This window comes from Eutrigla gurnardus, assembly GCF_963514095.1.
Source record: "Eutrigla gurnardus genome assembly, chromosome: 13".
NCBI classification, from domain to species: Eukaryota; Metazoa; Chordata; class Actinopteri; order Perciformes; family Triglidae; genus Eutrigla; species Eutrigla gurnardus.
Genome location: NC_139936.1, coordinates 10,750,487 through 10,775,831, shown reverse-complemented (window position 1 = coordinate 10,775,831; position 25,345 = coordinate 10,750,487). Strand labels below are relative to the sequence as shown.

The window sequence follows — 25,345 nt, the reverse complement described above, 5'->3', positions numbered from 1 at the left end:
CTCCCTCTGTCCGTCTCTCTTCTACCTCTGTCTCTCTCCCCTCTCCCTCTGTCTCTCTACTCTCTCCCTCTGTCTCTCTACCCCTGTCTACTGACAGAGAGGGGGCAGCGTGTTGCAGCAAGCAGTCGAGGCTGCACTAGTATCCGTCCTCTGCACCACCAGCTGCCTAATCTCCATCATATAGTCAAGTTTGCACATCCACCCTGCTCCCTCGGTGAAAAACGAGTTCCCTTCCAAGCACACAGCCATTCTATTCTACTCTGCTGCTTGAATGTGTCCCTGTGCTGGTCTCCCTCTCTCATCCACATCCACGTCTTGAATAAATGCACAAACACCACTCTCTTAATTCCTGCCCTTTTGACTTCTTTTATGTGATCGATTTGTTCTAAATTGATGGTTTGCTGAAATTGGGGAAAAAATAGCGAAACTATGCCCTATTATAATCATCATGTTTGATAATGAGACTACTACCTGGAAAGCAATTATATTTCAAAAAGCCACTTAGGCAAAGTTCTGCCCAACTGGCTAATAGAATTGGATTCCAGGAAAACAATTACAAGCGTGAGAAATATTGCTGGCAAATGACTGATAAACTGTAATATGTGAGCTAATAATACAACAGGAAGCATGGTCCATTAAAAAGACCAAACTTATCTCACAGTGAACGAGCAAAACAAGACTTTGCAATTTAAAAAATAATTTTGTAACTCCCCAGAAAATCTATTTGTGGATGACCATGCTCTCTCACACACACATTTACAAACAATTCCAAAGCAGATACACTCTGGTAATAATACTAGAATGTTCTAGATAGAGTGTTAGTCTATAGCTTTGGGCTATATTTCATTTCTAATTATGTCAACAGCCTTTGTTGATGTTTATTCTTTTATTCTTTGCTATTAACACCATGACAATATGGTCAGAAAGCAGGTTCTAGGTTCTAGAAGGGTTTTGTGAACTTCATTTGTGCCGTTCAATTCCATTTACTAATATCACTTCACAACATAGCTGGATGGCATTCTTAAAAAAATGGAATTATGAAATAAAACTTCAGCCAATCTTCAAGATTTTACAAATACTGTAACAACTGTACATAAAAGAAAGAGAGAGAGAGAGAGAGAGAGAGAGAGAGAGAGAGAGAGAGCAGTTGATTTTTTTATATTTGATGTGATATATTGTCATATAAAATACATGATATAATATTGACTTTAAAAGGTCAGTCCACCCCAAAATCAAAAATAGCAATTTACTTGGTGTTATTTGTTATTTGTCTAATTTTCTTTTTGGTGCTTTTTGGCCGTACGGAGGTCCCAAGCCAACTTTACAGCTCAATAGTTGACGCCATTAATGTTTACATCTTGTCCTCTCAAGGGCACAAGCCGCCCTCACACGTTTCCTTCCGCCCAGTGAAATCATTTGGTCAAATAAAATAGTTCCTTCTTGAAACTGCTCAAAACCAGGTCTGTGACTATCTTGATTCAATGCTATTGTGTTTGAGTTTTCTGGAAAGAGACAATGATGATGACTTTAAAAAGAAAAAAAGTTTGCCGCTTTGAGCACCGCATAACCCTATTACATTCAAGAGAAGGCAAACTAAAAACCAAAACTAGGCAACTCCCACATAAACAATCCATCCAAAAAGCAAATGTATTTTGGATTTTTATGGACTTTTCATTCAAGATTGCAGATTTCCGATCTTATAACAAGAATTAACACCATGGTTGTATGACTCCGCCAACCAGTCATGTTACAGTTTCTATCCATGTCTGGCCATTTTATCCTACTGGACATTTATGTGAAATTGTCATAATTAGCATCATAAAAAAAATTGTCACAGTGACCTTTGACCTTCAAATTAAAACCTTAACCCTAACATCAAATTACGTGCTATTTGCATGGAACGGCTTCTTGAGATGGAATTCGATGCTTTTCTAGAGTGAAGGTTCGAGGCGTTCCTGAGACATCGCATTCAAGAGCATGGACAGGAAGCACGTACGCGTGGACCCTTTAACTACGTGGCATTTCTTCTGACACACAGCGGAGATAAGCATGTGGGAGGGCGAAAAAATAAGGAGGCGGAGGGGAAAAACAGAACACAAAAGAACAGAGGCAAGAACTGGAGTGTATTGATGGTAGATATTGTGTTCAGGACCTGAAGTAATAAACTGTACATTCTGCCGGATCACTCATACACTATCACTCCCCCTCCCTGTCACACACACATACACACAGCAGTCTATACAAACCGATCATTACGATAGCGACAACAACAAGCTGTGTTCTGATTTCCCAGATGAGCTGCAAGCTGTTTTATTGCTTGCTTGAATTGGTGAGAAGATGGGTGTGTGTGTGTGTGTGTGTGTGTGTGTGTGTGTGTGTGTGTGTGTGTGTGTGTGTGTGTGAGGGAGAGTTATATTGGAGTTTTGGTGTATGTATACACAATTCCAATTTATGTCTAATGTGCTTTTAAACCAAAATATAAATGATTTAATAACTAAATAATGATACAGCATTTATCATTTAATGTAGTCTGTCTGCTTTTTATTGTCTTTTCCCCCCAAAAAATCATCTCAAACACTTTCACATCCATTAACCTCTGTATTTCACATATGCTTGGGAAAAGTAAAGAATGTGTGTGTCCGTGTTAACCTAGCACTATAAACAAAATGCATTACAAATGAACCATAAGGTGTAGTTAGTTTTTTCTTTTATGTTCTCTTTGATGGAAGGGAGATAAAGAAAGAGTCTGGCAGAACCCAAATGAGAACTGGAGAGCAGACAGAAAAAGCACTCGGAGAAACCAAGACTTGGAGTAAATAAAAAAAGGCCTTTCTTCACTGCTTTCAGTCTCCCCGAAAGAAAATGAGCGAAGAGATGTCAGTGTAACGATGAGGAGACAGCTGGAGGACTGCTGAAAGGTTGAGGATCCAGAGGGGGGAACCGTAAGGGTTACCTGCAAAGTTCTGCGATAGTGTTTACAGGAGGAAAAGTTCTCAACGTTATTTGTCTGTGGTCTCTTTCACTTCCTGTCACTCTCCACGTCGGCCTGTCAGCTCCATTCTGGTCTCAGAGGAGGCAGGGAGGCGTGTGTTTCTATCTAGCTCTTTAAGATGCTCTCCTCTCTTTGCCATACAGCGATGCATGCATCGTGACCTTACTCTGGCCTGCTGGTGCATATTCAATCTCTATACCTGTGGCTTGGTGCGTGCTGCTTCTCCACAGTTACATCTGTTTAACAAGACTTCACACACGTGTAGCTGAGGAAGCATGCAGGCAGAGATTGCACAAAATGTATGTGCAACCACTCATGTACTCCGCCCCCCCATCTTCACACACACACACACACACACACACACACACACACACACACACACACACACACACACACACACACACACACACACACACACACTGACATAAAGATGCATGCACAGATGAAGGAGTGAATCCATAGGGACTATTAAGTGAAGTTGAGCGCAGCAGGAATAATCTAACTCATTAAATACCACTGGGTCATAAATTATACATGCACATATGAAGTGAAATATCATAATGGAATGACATGTAAAATGCGTCTCAGGAATGTGGTTTTAAACCTTCGGGGAGGTGACACTTTTGTCTGAAAACCTTTTTTAATCAAACGTGTGGGGAGATACCGGAGGGGGAAAAAAGCCACATGCAGATGACTAATCCACTAATGTTGGACAGGCTTTCATTCAGCCTACCATGGCTGATTTATATAACATCTTCAGAAAAAAAAATTGAGCGCCCATCTGGCTCCCCACTTAAACTTTGTGAATCACTATCTTAGGGAAGCAGAGAGCCATAATCCCGTCGAAAACCCCTTTGCAGGTTCTACATAAAGCTCGCTGGCAGACCAGGAGGTAGATGGATTCCTGTTTTATAAGTGAGACTGCAGCAGGACAGTTTTACTATATTAATGTCTTCTTCCTCTTTTTCATCATCTTCTTTTTCATTGCACCAGGTGATTGTATATTGGAAAGGTGATTCAAGCAGGATGCCATGATGGGGAGAATACGTATAAAACTAATTACAATGTATAAAACCTTCATTGGCGCTTCGATTAGACGGAATTTCTGAAATAAACAGCCTATATTGGACGTAAGCCGATATTGTGTGTCTTCGCCTCGAGGACACACACCATACTCGTCTTCAAACTTCAAATTGCAGTGGATTTGTTGCAAGCCATCTCAATACCAACACATGCCGAGTCCTGCATTCAACTCTACCTTTAATACCCGTTTGATTTACAGAGTTGGATCCTGTGCTCTTGCCGAGGAAGTAGAATTTAAGCAGCAGTTGCATTCAGGTTGTTAGCCGGCGTGTCAGTCAGTCTGACAGCTAGTCAGTTCCTCCAGAGGACAGTAGGTCAGCTAGCCAGCGCGCTGGTCACTCAGTCAGTCAGTCAGTCAGTCAGTTAGTGTGACTCAGTTGTTAAAACCTTGACAGGTCTGGTAGACAGCTGACTGCTGGATGTCATGTACACTACCTCTGAAGAAATGGACACTGACGTTTTCAGTCTGTAAGCGAGTCTCTCTCTCTCTCACACACACACACACACACACACACACACACACACACACACACACACACACACACACACACACACACACACACACACACACACACACACACACACACACACACACACTCAGGCCTGTCACCCATCACTTTGATTCCTGCTATCCAGCGAGGGCCTGTGTCTGAGCCTGGTGTGTCTAAAAGCAGTAGTTTTGATGCATTAACACGTGTCTTGACCTCTCCGCTAAACGGACACTTGTCGAGCCGGGAACAAAAACAACAGGCACCGACAAACTCAGACAGCAGAGACCTGGAGGTTGGAACCAAATGGAGGAATGACTTACTTTCACAGCAGTAAAAGGGGAAAGTGAGGTAGAAAAAAACACGTTAAGACCACATGCAATAGAGGAGTTAATACCGTGAAGCAGCTAAGATAAGATAAAGTTCAACTGATGTGGTATAAAAGGGTAGATCCACCTTTTCACATCAAAACAGCATTAGAATTAAATTCAGCACACATAATACTCTTCCCTTTGTTCCCTGCCTACGGTAAAAAAAAACCCCTCATATACATTTTTAGGTGCACTGCCATGGGAAGGATAACTGTTACCCATTCAGAATATCAAATGTTGAAGCAGTCAACGTTTGAAGAACACTGATGAAAGTTTGAAATGCGGGTTGGGTGACATTAAATGAAACCCCTCAAGCACAATTACAAAAGAATGGCAGCACAGTGACCACTGAGCTACTCAGACCCCCATAGACATAATTCACTCTATTAATAAGAGTACACACAGAATTGAAAGTTATATCATGATGACGACGCACTATATGCATCTCTATTGTGTTGAGGAAAAGCACTTTATTTGCCCTATTTCTTATTGTCCTCAGGCTTTAAAAAAAGCAATTTCCACTTCCCCTTTTTGAGCAACTTAAAATGTGCTTGACCACTCGTCCTTTTAATTAAGCACAGAAAGATGTCTGTAGTCACACAGTTTAATAGCGATATAATCACAAGCCACTGTGCAGTTCCATTGGAGCAGGTTCAGCGACCATGTCCCCTTGGAAATAACATTTATACTACTGATTTCTTTTGCTACATATATTATGTTCACCAGCGATGTTTGCAGCATAAAAAAATATATATTTTTGTACCACAGGGAAGCCATTTGCAGCAAACTCCCTCAATACTGCAGCAAATTCAAAAATTGTTGGCTCATTAGTCACTTTGACACAAAAACATGGGGTAATAGTCCCGATTGAAAATAGCCTAAATTCCACTTTAACCAAGATGTTAATATTATGTGCTGTGAGTGCCTCAAACACAAACTGTTTTTCATATTTCCAGAGAGGACATTGCAAGGAAAATGTATTTAAATATGTTGTCAGACTTTGTTTTACAGATATGTACCTTCAGAACTTCAGAACAGAAATATGTGACTTGGCAGATGTATTCATTAAAAACCTTACATCATTCCTAATTTCTAGGAGACGGGGTTGGTTTGGAAACCTTGTCCAAGGGCATCCCAGCAGGACGGCCCTACAAATGTGTTCTCTTTAGTCAGAACCTGCATTGAGTGGAAGGGGCGGTCAGCAACAACAGCGTGAAGCCCCGAGAGGCCAGCTGGGGTGAACGGCAGCAGCAATCAGCGGAGAAGTTAGGTAAACACACGCGGGGAGAGGGGAGCTAATCCTCCAGCGAGTTAGCTGCGGTGGTGACATGCGGTTTAAGGAGGGAGTTAACTTGAGATGCGGCAGAACGGTGTGTGTGTGTGTGTGTGTTTGTGTGTTTGTGTACATAGTACATCCACCGCGCTTTGAACATAACTATATTTCCTATCTTACAGGTTCATGCGTGTCCGCGGCTATGTAAATATCTTGATGTGCACGCGTGAGTGGCGTGTGGGTGGCTGTGTACCAACACACTCGTGTATTTGTGATCTGCAGAGGCATGCAGTGCTAGGCAGACTCTGTCTGCTGTAATCCGAGGTTTACACGCTGTAATGCTGCTGAAAGCCTGCAGGCCTAGCTGGCAGAGAGAAAGAGAGGGAGAGCGAAAGAGGGAGAGAGCGCGAAGGAGGGACATTATAGAGGAGACGGGGAAACGTCGCTGTGGGAAGGGCAGAGAAAATTTAGAGTGATAAATGAAGGGAGAACGTCTAGATGGAGACAGGAGAGAGGGAGGGACAGATGATAATATGGTGAGACCTGGAGGTGTTTGACAGTAAGACAGTAAGTATGGCGGTGGGAAAGTACCAATAGTGCTACAAATGGCAACAAAGACAGAAAAGAAAAACAAAGAAATATGGGAAGCTCCCTCTAGACTTATTACCACCCCATTATGTTGATTAAGTTCTGCACTAAATATAATTAACTTCTAGACATCTAATATTCATCTTTTTATAGCTTATGTCTGTCCTGAGTTTATCATCCTGACTGCATGACTGTGATTTGTTCTTCACTGGTCCTTTTAAAGGGATCGCAAACAGAAAACAGTGGAAAATCAACAGTTTATGAATGTCAATACATTCCTGTGTGTGTGTGTGTGTGTGTGTGTGTGTGTGTGTGTGTGTGTGTGTGTGTGTGTGTGTGTGTGTGGCCAAACCAGATAAGGAAAAGTTTTTGATTTACTTGTGACTGTTTCTTCGTTTTTTTTCCTTTTTACTGCATTTTCAGACAGTTTGTTTATCGAGTTGATCTGCCCAAAACCTCTCTGCCCACACTCCATCTGCCAAAGGGTCTGAGCCGAAAGACTATTTTTACTTTCTTTGCATGCAACAGCAGCGTGACTTTTACAATATTGAAGTAATTCAATTGTTGTCAATGAAAGGTTTAGAGAAAAGAAAGTATAACCAGACCAGAATGAATGTCGATGCGGTCTGAGGCAGGAGAAATGAGCCACAGACCAGGGACATGGCGAGGGGTGAGATGTCACACCTTAATATCATTCAGTGAGTTTTGGTCCAAAAAGGGGCCTTTTTTGTGAATTTAGAGAATGCGAGAGGGCGAGAGGCAGAATGAAATGACAGGAAAGGAGATGAGAGGAGAGGAAATGAAATGAGAGAGGAAGGGCTGACAAGAGGTCGAAGGAGAGGGAGGGGAAGATGGATGGAGTATCAAACCAATGCAAATCTGTTCCCCCTACTGTAATCACTTTAGTGTGTGTCACACACACACACACACACACACACACACACACACACACACACACACACACACACACACACCATAAATCCTCCTTGCCTATGCTTATTAAGCCTATGAGAAAATCTACTGTAGGCATGTGGTGATTCACTCGCAGATTATTCCATGATATGATTGTTCGGTCTGGATGTGGGCGTATATCAGGGAATGAAGAAGATCAACAAGGGACAGGACATTAAAAACATGATTCATGTTATTGAGTAATTAATTTCCTTATTTTTAGAATTCTATATAATTAGAGGGAAAAGCTTATTTTAGGGATATTTTTGAATAATGAGGGATAGGCCGCACATTCTTTAGGTCGAGGCCAAGGTGGCAACTGGAACAACCACACATTTTCATTAGTAGACGGCCCACATTCAGATTCACTTTAATTTATTTATCCTTTTGGGGGTCACATGAACCACATGTTACCCCAGGCTTGAGGTATGGAAAACTACCAAGGACAGGTACCCGGTTAAATGCAGCCAGTGCTTGGAGACACAACATGCATCCACTTCTGCATCCCCCTTGTGTGAAGGGCAAGTTGCAGCTTTAATGAGGAGTGGATGCTCGGTGTGAGGTGTTGATGCCCCAGTCGTATATACTGGAGCATATGGATGGGTTGAAGCAAACTTGTTCCCTCTCTGAGATTTTAACTTCTGCCTGGGGAACTCTTATTATGGTAAGCATTAGTGTGATGAAGTTCATACTGAAAATACGAGGTCCTAGTAATTATAAGGGGAATAATTGGCTGGTGTTCTTAATAGCTTTGGGCCAATATTTACTGATTATTCAGTGGAAGAGTGAAGAGGCCATGATTGGTCTCTAGAGGCAGGATTATACCTAAGAACTGAGGTCATGCAGCAGTTATTTGTGTCTCTATCTCTCTCTTTAGTGTCTCTAAATCCATGCCTCTAATAGTGGGTGTTGATTTTGAATTTCTTACTGCATTTAGACTTCTGACATCACGGACATTATTTGAAAAAACACCAGGGCAGAAATTCCGTGACGTACACATTTGTCTGGAGTCAGAATATCAAGTCTAGGTAATGCAACTGCAGAAGGGTTTCACTGGTGAATTTACTGTGTACTCAGTCATAAGGGAGGATTGTGTGTGGCACTATAGTGGAGCAAAGGAGAGGATTTTCAAACCAGGACTGTGTGAGACTGTGATGAGTCCCATCAATTCACACAGCTCCTTCATCAGTTCCATCACAGTGGCAGCCTGTGCCGCCGCTGGTGCCATTGGGAATATTTGTCGCAGATTCAGTTTGAGGAACACGTGGAAAGTTACGGGGACTTTTAACAATGTCATGGTTAAGAATGGTAACCATACAATACCTGTCCAGCGTGACACAGATTCTCCCCACACAGCTCAATTTCTCATTGGGCCTTTTTTCTATCGCTGCTACAATTTCCAAACTTCCTGTGAAAATAGGTTTGGGTTGTCGACCTAAAATAAATTCTCTTTAATCCCCATCAGCTTTTGTCTTTGTACAGACCACTGTCTGTAATTTGTTTTTGTCTGCCTGTCTCCTTTGTATTCCTTAGTTGGAGTGCAGTTCAAATTTTCCGAGCTGGGGAGCATTGCACCAGACCTTGTAGTGTCCTTTCCTGTAGAGAAGCGAGACCTTATCCCTGACAAACACTTTTAAGATTCACCAAAGCTCATCTTTTTTTTTTCTGCTCGAGCATTGGTATTAATGCATAATCTTCTGGCCCGCTTCAGTGACATATTTGTCTCTGCAGACTCACCATTCTGTCCTCTACCAATTTTATTGTTCACCTCATTTAATCTCTTTATTGTTCCGTAATCCTTGACCAATCTCACTGTTCTATCCTCCCACAGCATTTCCGCTGCGATCCTCTACTAGGCAGGCCAGTTCACAAAGCCCCCTATTCACAAAGCCATGGTATGTTTAACACAAGGACACAACCTTGGTGTCAGATACCACCGCTATCTCATTCCTGATCCCTGCCTCATTTTCCGGCGCCACCGTAGTGTTTCTATGTTTACAACCGGGTCACAGGCAATTAGGCCTCTCCCTTTACTCTCCTTCACATGCCTGCTCCTGCCAATCTGCTCATCCATCCATCAATCCACCACTCCCCCTCTGTACTCATCATCCATCCATCTCTAGGACTTTACTTAGATAAAAAACATTAGCATGAGGGCTCGAACATGGCTGCTTCTTCATCCATCCTTCCATCCACCCATCATTTCTGACAGCACTCACTGCTATTTTTTTTTTTATGTCTCTACACTTTGATTCTTCCATCCACCCAGATATTTCCCTACTCTAAACAACAGGCCCCCAGCCAATGCTCTGGCACGGACCATAGATCGAACAGTATGGCGCGGAGAGATGAGGCGGAGCAGCACCGAGCAGCTAGACCATCATTATTTCGACCATCAGCATGGAAGTGAGGAATATACACAAATCTATCATATTGTAATTCATCTCAGTCAGCATCTCTACCTCTCTTCTTACACCGTGCACATGCATGCCTGCGTGAGTTACTATGGTTACGTGCACTTTTTGCAACTTTCTGGAAATATACCATTCTTGATGCATACTTGGATTTCATAGCACCCTCAGTCGAACTAATCAAGACCAGTGCAGGTGGCATTTTAATGTAAAAGTTTAGGTGCAGGAAAATTGTTTCAAATTACAATATTTTTTTCTCATTTGCTCTCCCATTTTAAAACATAACCTTGTTCCGAGGGTAAGTAGCATAGATCGTTAAAATCCTATGATTGGGGGGGGGGGGGATCAGAAATGTTACCCATTAAACACAAATTATGCAAAAAGATAAAATGTGTTAATTCATGAGGCCAAAAAGGGGTCGAGAGGGTTAAGGGAACGTTCCCTTAGCGTTGTGAAAATGTGGCCCCCTGAACATATGAAATATCCCTGCTCTACTATAACCCAAAGTAATTTTGTATTCATTACATGTCATCCCTTAGACAGACAGAGTCGGCAGATTTCCTCTCTGACCTTTGACCAACGAATTTAAAAGGACTTTTCTGCCAAATTTGACATTTATGTTCCTGAGATATGGCATTCCCAAGAATGGATCACAAGGATCAAGGTAGCTACATAGCTACGTATGTACGTATAAACCACCCAGAGAAAGAATGTCTCCAGTCACAGCTGTCCTTGGTGCTATGGAATAAAAAGTCAATAATGTTAATTAATACTGGCAAAATAATAATTAAAAAAAAGCACACGGACTTGGAGATGTATGCTGTTTTCTGTCCACAAGAAACAACTTTTCCGTACACTCATACAGAGACAGTTCTTGCTAAATGCAGATGATGTCTTACTTCACTGCAGCACAGTGGCAGAGCAAATCAACAGGGTCGGGCTTGGTGAAGAGACCTGGCATCAGAGATTTAGAACGCCGACTTCCTCAGCACCCTCCTGTGTGTTTCTTTCTTTCCAGGTACAGGGTTTATACGGAGGATTCTGCCTACAGTATCCCAGAAATAGGTGAGGAGCAGAAAAAAAAAAAAACTTTTGTATGCACACACACAGTAGCACTGCTGTGCTTTCATCCTTTCCGTCTTTCATTCTTGCTTTCTTTCTTTCCAGGAGACCCTGGAAGCTGTTACATCACATTTACGACTGTATTATTTTAACGATAATATGCAGTTATTATTTATTATATGCATCCACCTATACAGTAGCAGCCATTCCCTTAAAAAAATCTGCATCCTTATGCTCAGTTTCCTCATGTCACCTCAAAGAATCTGTCTTGGCTGAGACATGAGGCGGGGTTGACAGTGGAACAGCTGGGGAATAAAACTTCTCCTGGTTTGTCTCAACAGCAAACAGAGAAGAAGTCGAGTGGCTGCCGGGCGCGTGTTTGGTGTTACCCACACTGTTTACACAACGGGTAAAAATGATTTTCCCAATGGGGTTCATGTGACAGCAGGTAATAGTTAAAAAAGCATCCGCTTTTACATATTTGCCTCCTTCACTTCTTTGGTTCCCTTCCTTCTTTCCAACTCTCCCCTCTTCTTTTTGTCTCTCCGTGCATTCTCATATCTCTCCCATCTCACATACAGGAAGACACAGCGGAAATTCACATTCGTTGCCACACTTAAGCTGATCCAAGGACACCGGAGGCAGTTTGTCAGCTACTATTAGTGTCCAGTGTCCACTGTTGCTGTGGTCACCCATAATATAAGTTGCTGGTCAGTGCATGCGTGTTCACTCGTGATTGACACGACCTTCCAGCAAAAACAAATCGCCGACATCAATCAAGCCGCGGAGGAAGACTGCAAATATTCAAGTATTCAAAACTTCAGGAGGGTAAAAGCTGTTATCACGCAGGCTGAAAAAAGAATCTCCATTTGGTACTCCTGCCAGACACATTTCAGAGGAGGACGGCATTAAAGATAGGACTGAAAACTGAAACCTGAATGGAATAATTCTACATCGGGAAATATGCTTGTTTGTCTGACTGAGAGTCAAGAATCAATTTTAGGGCCGCACCTAACAATTATTTTGTTTTTTATTTATTTTTTTTTTAGATGTTTTTTTATTTATTTATTCCTGAGTAATATAACAATTAATATAAGCAATTTAACCAAAAACAAAGATCAAAACTTGATTAATATTTTTCTTTTCTAAAAAATAAATAAATAAAAAAAACAGTAGAAAGATAAAATGGACCTCAGATTCAAAAGGATTGCTCATACTGTGACTCATACTATACGTTAATTTAATCACTGTATGTCATTGCAATCCATTCTGTGAACTAGGGAATCACTATTACTAATTAGATAAGATAATCACTGACAAATGTATTTCTGCATCACTAAGTGGCATTACTGAAACAATTTACAGACTGTAATAACAACGACAACAGGCGGTCAATATCGTTCAGATTAAGATGATTTCTCACTCATACACGGCCGTTAAAGTAGCACAAATGTGCTAACACGTCTTCTTACATGGAGGCGATGAAGAAACATGCTTTAACCAGTCGAAGCACAGCCACACATTATGCAAAATATCTTTCTAATTGATGTCGATTACATTGATGAGTCACCCAGACCCTGATCAATTTCATCTATGCCAGTTCAGCGCAGAGAGCGGTCCATGACAAACAGGGAGAAACAGCGCAGCACCAGTACACCCAACCATCCGCTGGGTTTTATTCCTGCACCTCAACCTGGAAACCATGCCTTGACCCTAAAACAGGCCTTTGGAGAAGTAAGGACTGGCCAAAATGTCCTCACTTCGAAAAATGTCCTCACTCAAGTGTTTCAGTCCTCACTATGTAGCAAGTACAAGAACACACAAACACACACCTACCAGGTGAGATGAGATAGAACGAACGAAGATGAGGGCAAAGAATCTGTGAAGCAGGACAAATCAATGACGTCCTCTCATCCCTCCCCCCCTCCCTGCTCCTCAGCTCTTCCCTCCCACTCCCCCCCCCGCCCTTCCCATCTTCCTCTCACCCATGCATCTTTTACTGAATCCTTCATCTTCCACACATATTCTTTCCGCAATCAACCACCTGGCCTGGAGGTGGGGGAGACATGCTGCATAAAGATACATGCAAATCTACCTAATAGGACGGAAAATGTGAGTGAAATAGGGATCTTCACCCTTGGAGATATTTTTTCCGTTCCTATCTTTCCGCCCTTTAATTTTTTTCTTGTTTTCACCCAATTTTCTGCTCTCTTTTCCCTCTGACTTGTTTTACTTTAATTCCTCTCGAACTTGCTAACTGTGTCTCAGTTTTCAGACTCACATAATAATAATAATAATAATAATAATAATAATAATAATAATAATAATAATAATAATAATAAAATACATTTGATTCATTGTTTATTCCTCTCTTTTTGTCATCTCACCCTGCAGAGAGTTTTTTTTTTTCACATTTAATACTCACTTCCAGAGGTGTTGCCCCTAATCTAACCCCCCAGAAACAGTGCAGGCTAATTTGCCCCTTAAATGCTGCATCCTCACTACTTTGTTCTGTGATGCGTGAAAGGCCTCTGTACACTCAATCTACATGATGTGGGTATTAAATCTCAATTTATTAAGCACATTATTCTGCTTTCAAGCCTTATTTAGTATTTTAACTCTCACTAAAACCTACAACGTGCTTACTTTGAATCACTGGTACATTGTTTATAGACTTTTTCTTCAATGTATTTGTTTTTTTAGCTACTGAAATCCCTGCTTCAAAAGCATTTTTTTTTTTTTTTACAGATTTGCTTTGCTCTTAATGAATATAACCAGAACTGATTTTTTTAGCCTCGCTAGCTGCATGTTCTCAAGGGAAGATGATGTTGTTTGGTCGGTCAATCCATCGCTTTGGTCCGGACTCAAATATCTAACTCACTGTTCAATGCATTGATGTGCAATGAGGCACAGACGTTCATGGTTCCCACACGATGTATTCTTATCTCTGACTCCGCCGATCCCCTGACTTTTTCCTCTGGATCACCATTAGGTTGACATTTGAGGTTTTTGCTAAATGTCTTGACGGCTACTGAACGATGCCTTGACATTTACTATAGATTTTTTATGTTCCCCTCAGGAGGACTTTTAATAACATTTCATCTAATGCCATCATTAAATCAACATCCTTATTTTTCGAATACTTTGGATTATCTGCAAATACTAACTATTAACCACTTTCCCATGAGCATCCGCTGTATTTCCTGTTTAGCCTTCAGTAGCAAATTGTAGCACGCTAACATGTTAAACTAAGATCCCAACCAGTAACAGCCATTGCACATACAGTATTACAGACATGTATGATTTCTGCAGCCAATATGTGACGTGGCCCTGGTGAACTCCTGCACATTGAGCAGGTGCATCAGATAGAGAGCAGCAACAGGATATTAGTCTGCGAACAAATACGAGGTGAATGATTGAGAAGGGACCAACAAACAGCAGGGAGTTGCTTCCCACATGTGCTAGGGAACAGCTTTGCATGTCACTGTGACTTAGCCTTATGGAAGAAACTGTCAACGATCATTAACTCAGTGGAACTCAAATTCGTATTGGTTTCAATGAAAGTGGCGGAAACCCTGTGTTTGTCCATGTGACACACTGACGTTCACGCAGACTGATTGAAGCCACGGGTTAGCTTAGCATTTCCAAGCATGCCAGAATATTTATGCAGATCTGCTTACGTGTGCTCCCGAGGGAATTCCAGCTACTTTGTGGGTTTGGAGTGGTGGCCACGTTAAGCCGTTCATGGAAGAAGAAAAAAAGAAAGTCCTTCAATCGTTCAAAACACATAATGGAAGAAATGTTTCTCACACGATGACAGGGGGGGGTCCAAGGTCCTGTGACTCTCTAAAGTCACTTAGCGTAATTCACCACATATGTCAGACGAGACAGGGGATGATAATTGAAGGTGACCTCAATTTAAGAACACTGCAGCTTGCAGGCCATTGCCTCCTGTGAAGAGAGAGAATATTTTGGCCTCTCTTCCAAAAGACGGAGAATATGTGCCAAGAGAGAAAAGAGAGCGCGAGCGTTTGTGTGAGTGTAATGGTTGTGACTCTAATATGACCCGTTACCATCAGGATTAGGTCATCTATTCCCTTTCTAGCTGTCTCTAGCTCTCCTCTCTCTTTCATGCATTCTCTTCTTCCCCCCTCCCTTAATCTAGCGACATATCACCCTTTCCACATTCACTCGTCGCCTCCCCCTCTCACTCCTTTTTCTCCCCCGCTAAGCCACGATCCTTTTTTCCCGTGCATGTTTTAGTATAAATCTGATCAGCCATCCTTCCTCTCTGAAGTCATTTAAGATGTCGCAGATAGCTAACGAAGCAATTACACATGGCAGTCTTGTCGCCTCCATCCGAGAGAGCGGTGGAGCCCCGGCATGCCGGTAGAGGTATAGAGAGAGACATATATAGGCTTCATGCATAGCCACCGGAGGTAATGGAGCAGAAAGCCAATTATACCACAGTGTCGCATTAATAATTATGACAATTTGAGGCGTCTGCTATTATCATTATCACGAGACAACTGTATGCATATGTAAGAAGTATGATGGGGATAAATGTCATGACAACGCATTGAGGATTTTAAAAAGGTTAACGCAGCGTTGGGGAGATTCATAAAACGGCAGGCAGGATGCGGGGAAGGGTTAGGGAGGGAAGCTGGAGTAGCTAAAGAGGGAAGGGAGTTGGGGAGAAAGAGAGAGGTCATTTAGAAGAATAACTCAATTAAGGTAAGGGAAACTAAAACAAAAGCTGTGCCTGTCATTAGTGACGCTCTCGGGAGGGATGAGGAAGAAGAGTGGAAGAGTGAGGGAGGATCAGGTGAAGTGGTATCCTCTACAGAATGCAGTTAAAACCATAATTGAGGGGAGTATTCATATACTGGTTAATGGTGTGATCAGGCAGTAGTAATGCAGTTGTTCATTGTGGCCTGTTGTCCATAATTTGGAATCTTTGTGGCAAACACTATTTTCCTCTCCTGTATAAAATACATGGGCTATCCAAGACACATCAGTGTTGGGTACAAGAGAAATGCATTTGACTTCATATGGAATTAGAGTTAATATGTAGGCAGCAATAGAAATGAAAAACTACCATTTTTATTGTTTAAAACAACCACTGTTCATTTATTAGATTTCCTTCCAGAGTAGAATGTTTCGTCTCGGTTGTCGGTGTCCCCAACTGTTCAGACACTTACCGCAGGATAAAGGCTAAATAATAGAACGAAGGCTGATCCGAGGAAGTTTTGCGAATGCCACGGATCAAATATTTAGCAGATAAGCCTCCTAACATGTGACTGTGTGGAATGTTGAACACATGCTAAGGTTAAAATGTTGTAACGCTGAACAGAACACTTAAATTAAGGGATATTTCCCAGAGATTTCCTCCAAGGAAATGTATGACAAAGCTAAAACAATTACCGCTTCCTTTGTGTTTGATTGAAATATAGCTGGTCCCCGATCTATCAAATGAAGAAACTTGCCTGCAATTTGTAAAAAATGTATTTGTGCATGTCCTTTCTTTCAGTGGCTGATGTTATCCACCATTATTGACATTTCTAAAATGCCAAACTGAATAGAGAAATGTGTTTGGCTCTTTCTGATAGCCTTTCTGAGCAAAATGCAAGAGCTTGAGGACAGGATGTGAGAGATTGTAGATATGATGGGTGAGCTTGCATGTTTAAATCTAAAATAAACACACGTGAGCTGCATTTGATGTCACACTGCCCGTCTAAAAAAAACACTAAACTAAAGTTATTACAGCTGCTCATTGCCTTATGTCGCCTACTGCTGATTCACAAAGTATTAGTCAATGTCATTTTCTGGGATCCACCAGGCATTAACGATTATGTCATAATCTATTCAGTATGTCGGCATGTGTGTACAGGTAACACTGAGGAAGAAAATTATTCATTGGCTCAGTTTACACGGGTCCTCCTGCGATTTTTTGCTTTTATCCGTTCTGACGCTCTGAGATGAAAAGCTGCTTTGAGCGGAACAGACACACCAAGGTCAATTCTTTTTTTCCCCAAAATAATAAACTACATGAGAACATTTCCAATAGAAGCTGACTATTTATAGCTTTTTTTTTTTCCATTTTTTCATTGGGAAAGTGTGCAGAAAGGAAGCATAATGGACAATGATATTTGAATGTATTATAATAAGAAGCCATCTTCACTTGACAGTGGTGAGTCAGTATAATTAAGTATTGTCACTCATGCCATTATTGCATAAAGGAGATGTTAACCTGGGGTGAGAGTGACAGGGTTGCTTTGCATAATAATCAATTTACATCGAGGCCTTTTATTCACCTTAATCTAGTCTCTGACTCGACATGCTCACTCTGCAGGGGAGACTAGAAGAAATATTTTACATACGTAACAAGTCACATGTGAACATGGATGATGAGATTTGATTTTCTCCTGCATTCAAGGGGTTTTAATTTCCTTTTATCTTTTCCTTTAACATTTATACCCATCAGGCGGGTCAGGTGGGGCTTTTCATCTTGGAGGTGGGGTGGTCCAAGCCATTTTCACTAACCTTTTCCCCGGCCTTACATATATCTGCCAAGCTTTTATTGCAGGTCGGACACTCTCTATAACCACCATTTTAGAGGGCTACATCACTCAGAAAGGCAGGATTCAGCTGAAAGGGGAAATGGATACGCAGTGACTCTGAGAGGAATATTAGCCTCTCTTTAGTCATTTGATTCCATGTACGAATTTAATTGAAACCCAATGACAGACCAACAAATGTTCATAGTATTAAGGGAGGCGGCGGCAGGAATACTGTATAACAAGTGCCTTAATTCCCTCCGAAGTAATTATGCGCTCTGATTGGGGAATTGTGCCTAAATGTAATTATGCTGTGCTTTAAAGATTAATTTTGTCTGTGATGGCATGCTGCGTTATGTTGTATGTCTCACCACATTATCCATAATCACAGCTCACTATCTCGAGTGTTATCTGTGAAGAGATCCCTCCGGTATGGAGGACAGACACTGCATGTGTGGTTCTGTGTGTGTGTGTGTGTGTGTGTGTGTGTGTGTGTGTGTGTGTGTGTAATGTCTCCCCATCCAATGGAATTATGAGAGACAGTACTTTGTCCCAAGTCTGTCTCTCATGTGTTAACCTTGCTGTTTTCAAACCATCTATGCATAATCCACAAACATGAGTTACTAATTCATCAAGAAACTTCCAAAAACTGAAACTGTCTATTCTTTCCCTTATTAAAAAGTAGATTGATGTATTTCAGAAGTACGCTTATCCAAACATATGTGGAGTAGGAGTATGCCGTGATGTGTGTTGAATGCTGAGAACAGAATAATTATCCCAGAATCAGCTCATATTAAGTTTATCTGAGTATATATTTACACACGCATACTCAACAAACACCGTTTTATGATATGAGTGTGCATAACATTCATTCCTCATGTATTATCATAAAATACCACTTGAAAATACTTCTAATTAATCCAGTTAACACTAAGCTGTATTAATGTGGGGTGAGTTTCTGGGCTGACGCTGCATTCGAAACATTCAAAAACACACAATGTCCCCAAACACTGGAAGAGAAAGACATCCCGGCATCTTTGAGCTTGATGGAAAAATATACTGCAAAGCATGTCAAACACACACATCGATATGGTGTGCCAAGCTTGAACAATATCTTAAACACTAAAAATATAAGGTGACCAAGAGCCGATGCCTGGTTTCCAGCTAGGCAACCCCTTTTAAAAATGATGAGTTGAGCATTGCCGCAATTACAAATGGTTGCTACAAAATCTTGAAAAAAAAACCATAAGTAAACACAGAAAGGTAGCAGGGCTGTAGTCTTCTACTGGGGTGACAGCCACAAGCAAAGGCACGCCTGAATAAATATGAGATGAAAATCAGGTGGAGTGAAATTCCCCGGCAAATCCAGGAATTATGGAAATCCACTCCACGTGTCGGAGCAGAAATGATTGCACCCTCAGTAGCGCTCCAGACACACGGGGCCTCGTTTAAACGACTTACCCTGCTGACTCCTCGTCCCCTGTCTTCTCCGTAATTTGTTCCCAGGATTTCGAAGAAGATGTTGGGGTTGCTGCCGTTTTCATCGAACTCCAGGAAACTCGTGAGGCCGCTCACTCCGAACTGCAAGGAACACAGTGGAATGTTTTTATTTAGCCGCTGATGTATTCGAAAAACGATGCTTGTGTCGTGGTCGCAGTTGTTATTGTCTATTTTTAATCGCTCCAATCATGACAGTTCTCATCAATGGTGCAGTGTTCTTTTGGCCATAATAGACCTCATCAATAATTCTGCTGGGAAGTTTGACATTAAATTAGGGTTTTATCCTTGCTTAAGATCAGATACGATACTGCTCGCAGTGAAGCATAGACATGAATCTTCTGCCCGTCCCTAATGAAATGATTATATCTCATCAGTAAGTACATGTACTGAATTGGGAAATGTTCTAGTCGCCGTAACGGACTTTAAAAGTGTGCGGTTTTGAATGTGCGTACATGTGTGCCGAACATTTGCATGTCAAAGATGGGAAAGTTTTGGGGGAATGTGTGTTGCCCTTGGTGGAAAATTCCACTTTAGATCTGTTGCAGAGCTCTTAAAAAGCGAGCAGTCGACATCACGCAGAGGTGAGTGTAATGAATAGTGCGTTTGGATTTTGCACTAGGGGCGTACAACGTCCTATGTGGAGGGGTAGATTTAACCACAAGCACACACACGTGGTGTCAGACCTAAACCTTTGCCCTGCCTCCCCGGTAGCGTGACCTGTGAGTGAATGTGACACTGTGCTCCAGGGAAGGAGAGGTGTTATACTCCTTAATATGACTCAAGCTCTCTCTCTCTGTGTGTATGTGTGTGTGTGTGTGTGTGTGTGTGTGTGTGTGTGTGTGTGTGTGTGAAACAGATCTGGGGTGGTTTGGGGTGGCTATGATGCAAGCAAGCACACATAAATACACATGCTTTTTTTTTATCCCAGTTGACTTTAAACTTGCAACGTAGTCTTATGTGTATATTTTTATTCCGATGTATTTGTGAGGGTACATCAACTACATGTGTCTTGCATATGTGTGTCCAGAACTACGTACTCCTTTACGAGTACATGAAATATATATAGTTAATTAATTATGTTTGTGTGCCATGTGGTTTATTAATCAACACTGACGCACCAGTATGTTGATATCATATTGGATTGTTTTATTCCCCTGGGTGGATCACACACACACAGCCCCCCCCCCTCAATAAAGTACATGCTTATTTGCTTCCTTACAAACTGGGCCGGGGTGAAGCCCGCCCGGATACTGTTCACTGCCTTTCATAATTATTCAGTTAATTAATGTTGGCAGCTCAGTTTTGGAACAATACTTTCACAACAATTATCTTTCGTTTTTAATTGCACCTGATACAAAGGACATGCCGCCGCCGCTGATGACACTGATTAAGAAAGGAGAAAAAAATAAGACAAAAAAATAATAACAAACAAATATGAAAGAAGAACTGAAAGGTTTTTTTTTTTTATGTTGAAAATCTTATTGAAAATAAGATGAAAGTCTCTTTTCATAATAAAAGCAATAATGAATCTAGAAGAGTTCCCCCCAGGTACAATAAAGTATATAAAGCTCTGAAACAGCTTCATGGGCGCTGGCTGAAGATCTGGGGCTACTTCATGCAATTCACTTTGCCATGAAAGTGATCAATAAAATGTAAAAATGAGTCCCAAACCTTACGACTGGAGCCTCTGAGAATTTAAGGTATATCGAGTAGACGCCACTGGCAGGGAGGAGACATAAGCTTAAAACTTTGGGGATCAGCGTAACAGCGGTTTCACCTGCTGTATTTTCCCACCGCGAATTTCTCAATGAACACCAAACGACATCATCATCAATGGAGCTCCTTATCAACAGCCGCAAATTAGTATTTAGCATTACCATAATGGCCCCACATACCAAAACGCTGATTAAACACACAGGCACGTGCAGTAAGTAAAGCACGTCTCTGTATAATGGAGCTGATGCCAGGCTGCTGAACTCCACTCTATTACTGCTCAGGGCTCTTTAACGCAGCTCTGTTGAGACACCATCAGGGTTGGTTGAACAGCCGGGGCTGCTGATGAAAGTGTTGCCAAACCCCGGCCCCGATCTCAAGGTGAAAACGCGGAGATAGATATGAAAGCCATCTCGCCGCATTTATTATTGTCTGACACTAATCCTAAATTAGCATTTCACTTGGCTTCATCATTCAGTCAAACTTCCATCCCTGAAGTAGTTTTTTATTGATATCAAAACAGAGGGCATTGATCCAATTGGATTTAACAGTGATGAAAGTGTTGCCAAACCCCAGCCTGAACTCAAGGTGAAATGCAGAGATTCATAAAATCACAGCTGCAAGGATGAAAATCCTCCAACTCCCAAAAGTCAACTGTTCAGGAATTGAGCCAAACTTGCTGATTGATGCATGTTCTTTTTTTTTTTTTTTTTTTTAAAGGTATGCGGATCATTTGAATTCATGAGCACTTGGGTCACATGTCTCCAGAGCTTAGACGGGAACTTGGAAACTTTCAGTGGAAGTACCGAACAAAAAATGGATTCACATGTGATAAGAACAATACAGAAATGCTTTGACATACTTGAAGCCTCCTCTGTGTCATTGTCCATCCCTGGATGGGATTTTAGTTACACAAAGCGGTGACAATGAATTAAGTAGAGACTGCATTTTGCCGTTTCAACTAGAGCCGAGGAACAATAGTGCCTGGTCTCCAAAATCCCATGTAATGAGCACGACGTCTTGAAATGCAAATACATGCTGCCTAAATGAAAGTTGCCAGAAAACATGTTTTTTTTTCTTCCACCAACGCTAAAAGATACACAGAAGACTTATCTCAAGTTGAAACTGAACTTGCATGTTGTAGTCGGGTTCGGGGATGAGCGTAGACCCTCTTTCAACTGTAGTAATTAAGACACAGCTCCAAAACCCACACAGACTTCAATTTGGCAGATATTTTAAATACAGTTTAGAATAACATGTTTTTCTATTCTTCCTGTCTTCTTTTTTTCTCTTTAACCGAGTATTTATGAGTCATTTTCAAACTGGTACCCACTCACCTACAAGCAGGACAAACTGAGATTAGAGTCAGGTGACTCTGGGTCGTTGAGATGCCAACAAAGGAAATATGTAAGACAAGATGTTGACAATTGAGTACAAACATGTAGGCCAATGCTCTCGATTTGAGGGTACATAGCAAAGTTATCCCTCTTGGAATGGGCCTTTAACTCTGTTCCTGCATGTGTGTGTGTGTGTGTGTGTTTCCGTCTGCATCTCCGTACCTTTTTGACAGTATCCAGCATGCTCTTGCCTCCCTGCCACGGTTTGGAGTTCTTCCTGATGCAGCTCAGACTGGCCATGCTGTGCCACTTCCTGTCCTCCAGCTTCCTGTGGAAGGTGTTAGCCAGCAGCAACACGCTATCATAAATGTATCGGTTGCTGATCTGTAGAGAAAGAAGTGACAGGGAGAAAAGACAGAGGGCAAACATGAAGCCATGAGATAAGGCATTATATGCAGTCATTTCCCTTTTTTTTTCTGAAGGCGCTCTATGGGGGACTTGTCACATTGCTGGGCTACAGTGTGCTGTGTGTAACAAGAAGCTCATCATCTGGTCCAAATGAACAATGCTTGCTTATGCTTCCTTTGGGAGTCTAGTTTTTGTTCCTCCTTTGGACCAATACAGACGTGCGGATGTGAGAAATGTTTAAATGCTATCAAAGTGATGTGATTTACTGGCATTCATATCCATCAGCTTCCTTCTTCCTCTTCTCTATCTGACTTAGGGTTTAGTTCAAATTTGCACACTTGTGCTCACACCCACAGACACGCCCGCTGTGCTTTAAGGATGAGATAAATTAAAATGAATTGATCGGTCCTTGGCAGCACAGAATGGAGGCGATTGCATTTATTGATTGCTGTTGTGTAATGAGAATTTTGAACAAACATCACACACTGGTTCTGGTTCTCCCTTCTCCATGAGCCCACCACCTGTCGATGGAGCTCAGACTGCAGATCTGGGTCCATCCCGGTGGGCTGGTTGCATAGACACATCACTATTAAACCAACACTGTTTCAAAGCCAGGTAAAAGATCCTCGTAGTGACTTTAAGACTAAAAAAGCAAACCTTTTGCAAATCCATGAAATAACAGATGTAGACTCGAACAGTTGGATTTGATTCCAGACTAAACGATTCATTCGGCTCACGTACAGTCCACTCGACGATGTCTGAGCAGCGTATTGTTGGTTCAGTCTAGCGCTCTGCTTCAACCATGCTATTCTAAAATGAGGGAACATGGCCATGTCAAGGTTTTTCCACTGTTTGAAAACGTTATATGAGAGAGGATAAGATGACAACAATATGTTACTGACAGACAGACAGACAGACAGAACAAAAGAAAAAAACATACTGTCAAGTCAATCTCAGATCTAACTTTTCTCTCACTCTTTATCTATTTTTGCTCTCCCAGTTTTTTCTTCCACTTTCTATCCTCGTCCATCTACCACTCTGCCTCACCGTCTCTCTGCCCATTGCTATTTCTCTGAAATTAAAGTGAAAATCTACTGCTGTATGGGGGGCTTCAATGATCAGTGGGTTCTGCATTCCAAGTGTGTGTGTGTGTGTGTGTGTGTGTTCGTGTGTAAGTGTGGTCAGCTTGAGTTGATGTGCTTCAGTGCAGTGTGAAATTGGGCTTCTAGGCCACTCTCTGACCACTGAGCTGCTCTGCTTCCTCTCTCTCTCTCCCTCTCTTTCTTTCTCTCCCATCCCTCATTTCCTCTCCCTCTCAAAAGGTAACCACTCACCCACACACACACACACACACACACACACACACACACACACACACACACACACAGACGCACACACACAGGTCACATGTCAAACTGAACATGTGTCCAGGGTGTTTCACTGTTCACCAACAGTGTGTTTTCACTCTCACTCTCTGAAGAAACACTGTCGTAGACTGTAATGTGTGTCACCCTCGGTCCTCCTCAGCAGAGCGAACACGTACGACTGGACTCCACCCAACACATAATGAACACACTGGAAGGGCTTGATTCTCGTTGATAGCTTTTTACACTTGAGAGGAACTGATTCACATTAGGGCGCAGGACGCACAGTTTATTTACATACATGATCCGAAGCTCCGGGGCCTATTATTACATTTGTTTCATTTGATTTGATTAACTAAACAAATAAATACTCCCTGGTTACATTTGGTGAATGCCTACATCTTAGGTTTGAAAGAAGAGACAGACATTAAGGCCACATTTCTGTTTCCAACGTATGTCTGACTTTCATCAAATGCCTTCCCCCGGGGGTCTTATGCATCCACATAAATCAACAGCACATTAATTCAATTTCATATTTTTGTCTTGACACATAAATAAGAGTGTGTTCCCTTTTCTCCGCTCTGTTTGATGGCGGCTTGATGACTCACATACACACACAAAGGGGCTAATAATTGCATACATATTGCCACCCGAAGGGACATATTAGTGGAGTAAAGAAAATGTGAAAGTGGAGGGAAAACTGTGTTTCCATACTGGCAGTTGAATTGTGTGGTTTGAGATAAACACACGCTTTTTGCCAACAAATAAAAATGATTAATGTTCCAGATTAAAAAAAAATAAATAATAAATAAAACTCACAGACATGAGCTGTAAAGACGTCAAATCAGCATGCCTGCTGTAATGGGAAGCTTTTTTGGGGGGGGAGATCAGAAGACGTGGGGAAATGTCAAACTAAAACACTGGGAGCGGTTTTAAAAGACAGAAATGGAGCACCAAAGCAGCTATTAAATACATAACTAGTCTGTGACTTTTGACATATTTTTGAAAACTCAAAGAGCTGTGTGTAAACAAACACATTTGGGTGTTTCAGAATTTGTGTGCCTGTACTATACACAGACACACACATTAGCACCTCTGAACTGCTACAGGCAAAAGGTTTTGTGCTGCATATTCAACAAGACTTTCATAAAGTATATTATAGAGTTGGAATAATAGTCGGAATTAGCTCTGAATCATATAAAGATTGTTTACAGTCCCTGCAGCAAGATTAGCCTCCAAAATCCTGA

At 41.6% G+C, this 25,345-nt stretch overlaps 1 protein-coding gene across 2 annotated transcripts in view; it reads right to left on the bottom strand.

Moving 5' to 3' along the window:
• The window catches only part of grid2 (glutamate receptor, ionotropic, delta 2), a 396,313-nt gene that overhangs the window by 100,582 nt on the left and 270,386 nt on the right, over window positions 1–25,345 (bottom strand). For both annotated transcript variants that reach the window (XM_084025430.1, XM_084025431.1), the window contains exons 7-8: window positions 22,549–22,710; window positions 19,238–19,357 (exon numbers count right to left, since the gene is read on the bottom strand). In XM_084025430.1, the coding sequence (XP_083881556.1) occupies window positions 19,238–19,357; window positions 22,549–22,710 (282 nt within the window). The remainder of the gene's footprint in view (window positions 1–19,237; window positions 19,358–22,548; window positions 22,711–25,345) is intronic.